At 39.8% G+C, this 8,889-nt stretch overlaps 1 protein-coding gene across 5 annotated transcripts in view; it reads left to right on the forward strand.

The window, feature by feature from the left end:
• SOX6 (SRY-box transcription factor 6) overlaps positions 1-8,889 on the forward strand; it is a 372,948-nt gene that overhangs the window by 323,689 nt on the left and 40,370 nt on the right. For all 5 annotated transcript variants that reach the window (XM_029957189.1, XM_029957193.1, XM_029957194.1 and 2 more), the window contains one exon: positions 2,419-2,527. In XM_029957189.1, coding sequence (XP_029813049.1) covers positions 2,419-2,527 — 109 coding nt within the window. The remainder of the gene's footprint in view (positions 1-2,418; positions 2,528-8,889) is intronic.

An 8,889-nucleotide genomic window follows, 5' to 3' on the forward strand; every position in this document is an offset into this window, starting at 1 on the left:
TGAAAGGGTATGGCTTTGCAGGGTCCTTCTTTAATCTCAAACACAAGTGCTTAATATTACCAACTATAAAATGCAGCCCACTGCCCAAAACAATTTTTACCATTGATTTATTTTCTGCCTGTTTAACAAGTGTTTCATGGGATATTCTTCCTTGACTTCTAGTCTGTCAAAATATTGATATTTTATAAGGAAAGTAGCTCTGCAGAAGAATGTTTTTTTCAATGAAGTCAGAAAAATGTATGACTTCAAAGGCACTGTGAATGTGTGTTGTTGAATGTTCCGAATGTTTTTTGTTATGATTAAAAGCAAGCTGATAATACTGAATTGTGAGTGCACTTCATTTTTTGTAAAAGAAAAGATATTATCATCATGTAAGCTTTGTTGTCTTAGGATTTTACAAACCATGGCATGTAATTTTCCCTCTTCTCCTTCCTTGTCAAAATATTGATATTCTTTCAGGAACTTTATTTTTTTTTTACTGAGAATATTTTCCGGTAAAATCAAAGAGAATGAATGACTAGAAAGATACTTGAAATATGCATATTGATAGGTAGCACGGTCTGTTGATTTTCAGAGAAAGTTGTTTTCCCCCCATGAAAATACAGTTAAAGGTTGTTCTTCCAAGAAGATTGCAGGTGTCACATCAAAACTCCTTTTGCATTTAACATAGGGAGAGCATTCACATGCAAATATTTGAAATGCGAAACAATGTGCTAAAACAAAGGTTGAATATTTGCTTTCGCTGGTACTACTCATCTTCACTTTAATTCTTTTTCTTTACATCATGACAACTGAAAGTGTTACTCAAAAATAGAAGATTAAAAGCAGCTCCCCCCCCCCCCCGCCCCAGACAATGTGTGAAACTCCCACATGGCTTATGGTTGCTTTTTGTTGAGACCCGGCATCTGGGCTAATTTGTTCTCATGCAGTGGTGTTTTCACATAAGAAGATATTGGGGAACTGTGCCCAATTTGCTTTTTATTTTCATTCTGATTTTTAAAAGTGTGGTACTTCGGAGGTTTCCCCATTTCCCGCCAGTGTAACTAGTTATTATTGCACAGTGGGGGAAATTCAGGGTTATAGTTTTGTTGCAAATCTTTCATAGAGATGGTGCTAGATTAAAGCAAGGTTTATGCTGTGTTTTCTTCCAACACAGATTTCAACATATTCCATGATGAAGGGGAACTGGAAGACTTCCTGCACAATTTGACTGATGGGAATTAATTACAGAAATATAATGATATTCAAAAATAATCATATTAGAAAGCACAAATGTAGTGAGGCTGTACAAATGAGACACAGCCTCTATCAAGTAATTGTATGTTTGCTCTTTAAGGATATTTCCAAGTTTCTAAACATCTTACAGAAGAGAACACTCAGAGTGTTTCCATCTAATGCCGAACATGCTCAGTACAGAACTAGGTCATTGAACAATAGACTGAACAGCAATCAGCACTCTACTGCTGCATAATGCATTAAGTATAACATGCAGACACCATTCCCGGAGCTGGAAGCTGCTATTTCATGTCTGTAAATTCAAGCTGACATGACATTTAATATTGTTTCATAGTAATGAACAACAAGGTTTCATTCATTCATAAGCACAACACAAAGCCAAGTTTGAGTCTGGAGAGTAGCAAGGAGGTGGGAAGGGGACACGTGCTGTGTTTTTGCAGACAAGAACACCGTGTTAGTGATGGTCAGTGAGCCCTCTGCTACTGATCTGGAGAGCTGCAGAGGGAGAGTTCACTGTGATATTGCAGGCTCCTTGTCCTAGAAGACCTGGTTAACAAGACAAACGTGTTTGAGTTTCCCTCCTAAAACAGCAGGAGTACTTAAATTTCCTGACTCCGTTGCTGGCTAGGAGTAATAATCTTCTTACTTCCCAAGAAGTTACAGTTGTAACTCCTAGGCAAAATAATAGCATCCATGCCATCATCTGCTTTGAAACATTTGTTTTTGACATTCTCCCTGCCTAAAATTCTGATTTGTATTTTCCCAGGAATACCAATGCAAACTGGGATCTCTAAATAAGAGAATTCTTCTCCCATTAACAGCCGTATATTTTAATGGGAATTGTTCTTTCAAGTTTTGCACTTTGGGCTCAAACCTTTCAATTGCATTCCTTTTAGATTACTGGAGCAAACCCCAGTGAGAGAAGGTGCACAGTGCCGCCCGGCAGGCTTCCCAGCACAGGTCTCCTTTCCTTACAGGTACTAGGGTGCTTTAGATGCCATCAGCGCTGTCAGTGCCACCGCCACGCTTTAGTGGAATCTTCCTGAGAAATTTTCCGAGCCCCAGTTGGTCAGAAACGATGTTTGTAAATCCAAGTTTTGCCCGCTAAGCAAGATAGAAACTGGAAGGAAAAAGTGGCTGCTTCGGAAGCTAGAATAAGCCTCTGATTATTCTTTCCTCTAGGAAAGAACACGCTTTGAGAATTTGGGGCCCCAGTTAACAGGAAAGTCCAGTGAAGATGGAAAGCTGGGCCCAGGTGTCATCGATCTTACTCGGCCAGAAGACGCAGAGGGTGAGTGGCTTTTCTGTAGCTCTTTTCTGCTGCCCCCGGCATTTGTGACGGTGCGTCTGAGTTAGCCATAGGATTATACAGTCTTTCTTAGAAGTACCAGCTGGGTTGTTTGTTTGTTTGTTTGTTTTTGTTTTTGGCAAAGCAGAGGAACTGCTAGCCTCCATTATATACTATAGTTGAGGGCATTGAGACGTAGCTAGATCTTACGTTACTGAGCACGTAGTGATTAATATACTTTAAGGTGCCATTTTAAAGTTTTTAAATAAAATAACCCTCTGCATCCCAATGAATAGCAGAATTCTGTGTTTCATCCACATCACTGCATACTTGTTTGTTTTTTTTTTTAAAAAGAGGGTTAAACTACAAAGGAGTATTTTTTTAAACCCTAAATCAAGTGAGTCTCAGGTGCAATCAAACCTTTCGGGGGAACTCGATGGTTTGCAGCAGATCTAGTGTAAAATTAATAATTGCTCAGCCTGTGCCCGAGCACTATCTATTACTAAAATCTTGTGAAAGTCTAGATGGAAAGACCAGCTTCACTCTCTGTGGGTTTATCCACAGCACCATCAATGCCTGTCCACTCCTCTTACCTTTTTGTTTGTTTGTTTTAAATGCACAAGCAGCAAATCAGCAGAAATTGCTCCCCAGAGGCTGGGTATAATTTATGAGTTGGGTCAGCACTTCAGTAGTAATGTTGCCTGGTTATTTACTGTGTCATCACAGAGTAAGGACTGGTTTTCCCATTAGCTGTTCCTTTGGCAGAATCCCTCCCACCAGTCAGGGAAGATTAATTTGTTCTCTTCGGAGTAACACAATACTTCACCCATCTTAGGTCCCAGCTAACGTTCTTCTTTAGCTTGAAGAACTAGCTTGAGGAGAAGAATCTTACTATTATCCCTTCTTCTGGCAGAATTTCTTCCAGGACCCTAATCCCTTGAAAACACATGAAGATGTTTCACGGCCACATCTGAACTGGACGTGGCTTCTGGTGATAGCTTGGGCCCATCCCAGGCAGTTCAGAAATCTCTGGCATGAACACTAAAAGATGGGCCGTTGCAGACATTAATTAGGAAGCACTTCACAACGTATTCAGAAGGCAGATCTTTATACCAGTATGAGAGACTGATGTTCTATGATAGTCCTGGGGACATGGTGTTAAATTATGACTGTTATGTATGTGGGGAGTTGGGACAAGGAAAGGGAAGAGGAAGAGGAAAAGGAGGAGGAGGAAGATGGAGAAGAGGAGGAGAAGGAGGAAAAATAGGAAGAGAAGGAGAGGGGAGGAAGAGGAAGGAGGAAGGGATAACGAGGATTTGAAACCAGAAATACACTTGCTGCCTTTCATGAAGAATGTGTACCAAGAGACAGTGGCATTGACATTTTATGGGCACTTAGAAGTGTAAGTTTTTCCTCATGAGGATTGCGATTCCTTGGCCTAGGGAACCAGTTTATTTAGGTCACGTCCATCTCAATGTTGTTGCAAGACTGTACCATAAAGTTCTTAAGTCTTTGATCATACACCATGATATAACATTTTTCATCACTTTGGAGTACTCAGTCTGTTCATTTTTCCATAGACTAAGAAGTACAGAGTCCTATCACCCTACTCTTGTTACAGCAGTTTTCTTAACCTATCATTCTTCCTTCTTCATTTGGTTTCTTGACTGTATAATGGGCATACATATAGTCAGTCACCTCTCAATAATGCTAATAATTAGTTGATATTATGTGCCTGGTAAGTTAAAAATCCTGATTGGAGTTATTAGCCATTATGAAAGGGAAAAAAATGAAAACCTTGACTATAGAGCAACATATTGTATAGAAATATTCTTGGAAATTTCATTTCATACCCAGATTGTCTGGATTCGGACCAATTTCCTGGTTAATTTGGTTTTTGTTGTTGATGTTTGTCAGCAAACATTTCTGAAGCACTTACGTGCAAGAGAATGTGCTAATCTTTTTACACATATTTTCTCATGTAAACCTTATACAACACTGTAAAGAAGGTATTATTAATTCTTTCCCATGTTACAGATGAGAATATTAAAGATGAGAGTAATTAAGTCACTTGCCGCAGGTCACACAGCCAGTAAGCATTTTGCCAAGCGTCGACCCCAGGCAGCCTGTCTCTGGAACCCAAGCTTCTATGTACTGTGCTATATGGCATGCCCTGTGTATAAGATAAATACATGTTCACTTTTCTGAACAAACTCCTTGTGACCTTCCTCGGTATGGCCCATTTCCTCTCCCCTAAATATAGCAAGTCATGCCATACCCCAGCTCTCGGGTTACTCCATCACACAGAGCAGCAATGCCTGATGAGTGTAATCCTAGAAGGGCTGTAGTGGCCCAGGAGCTTAAGGAGCGTGTGAAAACCTCCCTTCAGAAGCTTGCCCAGAGTTGCCATTGAGACCTCATGTGCTTTTGGGGGACTATGAGTTCATGAATGGAGTCAAGTTACTGGCTCTAATATCGACAGAAGCGCACTGCCTTTGTGAGGACTGCTGAGGTGGGTAGCAGCCTTCTGCTGACTTCAGGATATTTCCTGGCATCCGTTCAAGTAAGAGCTGATTGCAAAGCCTGCTGGAGTTACAGTTCATATTAAAGTCAGAGTAGATAACAGGTACACATAATACTTTCTCTACTTCGCTCCTTCATATTTTCCTCAACAGGAAGAGTAAGAAAGGACAGTAGTGAACGAATAACTGTAGCTTATAAATGCCTTGAATTAGTTTGTGGTCTAAACAAAATGAAATGAAATGAAATGAAGTAAGGCATTTCTTAAGTTTCTACTGTGTGCCAGAACTAGACACTAGATAAACCGAGGGAAGCAAAACAGATATGGTCCTGACCACTTGGAGTTTAAAGTCTAGTGAAGGAAGACAGAAGATTAAAAGGGAAACAAATACATACATACAGACAGGCATACTTGTCATTGAGAAACATGTTAAAAAGATCAAGGCTTGGTTGTGCCACCCAGAGGTTCAGAGTGAAAGGTGCTTAGGTGAGCGCAACGGCCAGGAGAGTTCTGCAGCTCTAGACCAGCACGCCTCCTCTTCTCAGTCCGTACCTGATCATGTCCATGTTTCCTCTGGCTTGGAACAGCAAGTTAAGTGTTTTTCCAGCTTTATTCAGATAATGATATGTGGCAGTGTGTAAATTTAATGTGTACTATGTGGTGATTTGGTACACATGTACACTAGGAAAGGATTATCACAAGGTTAGTTAACACATCTATCACCTTACATGATTGCCTCTTTTTTAATGAGAAAATTTAAGATCTACTTTCTGAGCAGCTTTCAAGTATATAATACAGTTTTGTTAATTACAGTCTCCACACTGCACATTAGTTCCCTAGAGTTCAGCCAACTTATAACCAGAAGTTTATACCCTCCGACCAGCATGTCTCCCCTTTCTGCTCCCCCTATTCCCTGGAAACCACTATTCTACTCTGAGTTTTTCCTATTGCAATTCCACATTTGAGTGAGACCATACGGTATTATTTGTCTTTCTCTGTTTGATTTGTTTCACTTTGCATAATGTCTTTAAGGTCCATGCATGGCAGGATTTTCTTCTTTAGTGGATGAATAATATTCACAAAAACAACTCCTTCAAGAGGAGTGTGTGTGTGTGTGTGTGTGTGTGTGTGTGTGTGTCACATTTTCTTTATCTATTCATCCATCGATGTACACTTAGGTGGTTTTCATGTCCTGGTTATTGTGAATAATGCAGAATAGCAATCTTAAGGGACTGTGCTCTCCTCCTACTTGCACTCCATCCTCCTGTGAGCCTTCTGAAGTGACTAACGTACGTCAGCCTAGGGGATGAGGGCCTGGTCCAGCTGGGCTTCCCAGGAAAATGTCTGGCAGTCGTGAAAATGCCAATATCACTTACTAAGCAACTTGAGGACCTGCTTCATAGCTCTGAGCATGGAAGCTGCAAGGGAAAGGTCACCCAAAGAGGCAGCTGTGCATATGTGTATTAAATACTCATCAAAATCAAATGACAAAACCATAAGCTAGGAAAACAGAAATTAAAAATATAAAAGGCAAATGCCTTCAAAATTTTATTTTTAAAGTCCAGCTGTTATTTGGCTTGAATATGACAAGACAGCATTTCTTGTTCACCATGATATTTATAAAACTACAAATTCATTGGTGCTGGGGGCTTAGGAAACATGTGTAAGGTCTTGTTATACTTTGAAGCAGTTGAAGGCTTACTCTGTACAGAGCACACAAAATGTGTTAGCTCCTATGTGGGACATAGAAGAGAGGACTTGATTAGTGGAGTCAGTCACCATGTATTAAGAATGATGAACAGCTGTTTAATGTTTTATCGGCTTTTCCCCTCTCCTTGTTCTCTTCAGGCAAGATGCGTTGGTTCTCCCAACTCTCCTGATTTCAAGGTTGCAAAGTACAGTAGGAAGGATGCTGGCACAGTTATTGGGAGGTTTGGATTAAGGGTCTTTTACTAAAGGATGGCAAACAAGTGACTAATGCCTCCTTATCTTTTAAAAGATGTGTTCTGTATTCCATTCTCTCTAAGGTGCCTTCCAATTCCAAGATTGTTAGTAAGGTCTTTTTGGATACAGAGTGTGTTTCTTATAAGAAAGATGATCTGTGCAAAATAGCTCCCACTTAAGTTTTTTTTTCCAGAGAAATAAAAGAGAAAACCAGTACCTTTGAGAGGATATTTGTGCCACTTGTTGAATCTGGTTTTCACATCCCTTGAACTTTTCGTTTTTATTAATGAGCAACTGTCCCTTGTTGTATTTCACAGATGGGCCCCTTCTTTCTCTCTCTCTCTCTCTCTCTCCTCTCCTCTTCTCCCAGTGATAACTGTTGGGGTTTGCCTTCTTTTTCATATTATTTCTACCCTGTTTCTTCTCTCTCTCCTACTGGGGATCTCTAAAGAGATGCTTTTCTTTTCCATTTTGCAGAATATCTGGGGTAAGAAAACATTTTGCTAACACCCATTTTAATTCCACAATTCAGTGATTGTGTCCTAGCCTCAGAGGAAGGCTGCACCACATTTTGATGTGGGGAATCGGGGAATATGAGCTCTGAAAGGGATGATCGTTGGCCAGACTTCTGGACCCTGGGTTGAAACTGTGGTGATGTGCTGTCTGTCTTCCATGTATTAAAAACTTGCATTGACTTGAGTGGAAATGGATATGTGCACCCAGAATAGTCCCTTTTAGAACTGTTGCTCTCAGATTCTCAGATTTGCTTAGAAGACTTTTATAGATTTATACTGAATTTTGTGAATTGGATCCCAGCCAACATGGCCTTCACCTTTCTGAAAGCATTATTTTTTGGTGAACTTTTGATTGCTTCTATGTTTTATACCTCAACTTTTCTCTATTATTGTCAACTTAAGCTCTCTTATGGTAGACAAATAAGAAACTGCAACTTTTCCTTTTTTCTTAAAAATGCACCATTTAATACTAATGTTTTCTCTTAAAAATTCTGCTTACTCTTTGATTCACACACTGTGAAACTTTTCTCATTCCCTTTCCCCTCCCTGGTTCCTTCCTATTCCTGGTAGAAAGGGAAGATTGAAGATACACAGCTCATTCAGGGCAGCAGAGAAGGGCCGTAGTATAATCTGGGGTGGGGTTTAAAGGCTACAACTGCTTGTACTTTGGAATGTGAAAGTCATTATTATTTCAAGCCCAGAATACAGTGCTTCCCATTCCAACACTTAGATTTTTTAGAATTGGAATAAAAAATTCACAGTTCCAGCCAAGAAATCCCTTCATAGAACCTTAACAAGTGGTCATCTCCTTTCTGTTCAAATGCATCCATTAGTCTATTAGCAGAAAGTTACTTCTTGTAAAGCTCATTCCAATTCTAATTATTAATTCTTTGTTATTGGTAGCCAGAATTTGTCTCTGTTTCCTTATAATCTCAGTTCTAGTCTGACTTCTGGGTTCCAAAAAATAAAGCTTTCTATTTCTCCACACAACACCCCTTCAGATATTTGCTCATGACGAGGAGACCTAAATTCCAGTTGTTCTGCCCTTGGCAGGTCACTTTCTTTTCCTGAATGTTCTCATCTCTAGGTGAGGAAGTTGGTCTAGGTGATTTCTAGCTGGCAGTTTTTTGCCTGTCTTACTATACTACCATGTAATCGAAATCATTCACCTTTAAGTTAACTAGAATGTAACAAGTATCAATTATGGACCACATCATCTTTTATTTATTTATTTTTATATTTTTAAAATAGTTTATTGTCAAATTGGTTTCCATACAACACCCAGTGCTCTTCCCCACAAGTGCCCTCCTCCATTACCACCACCTCTTTCCCCACTCCCCCTTCCCCTTCAACCCTCAGTTCATTTTCAGCATTCAATAGTCTCT

The sequence above is a fragment of the Suricata suricatta genome, chromosome 11 (assembly GCF_006229205.1).
Source record: "Suricata suricatta isolate VVHF042 chromosome 11, meerkat_22Aug2017_6uvM2_HiC, whole genome shotgun sequence".
Lineage (NCBI taxonomy): Eukaryota > Metazoa > Chordata > Mammalia > Carnivora > Herpestidae > Suricata > Suricata suricatta.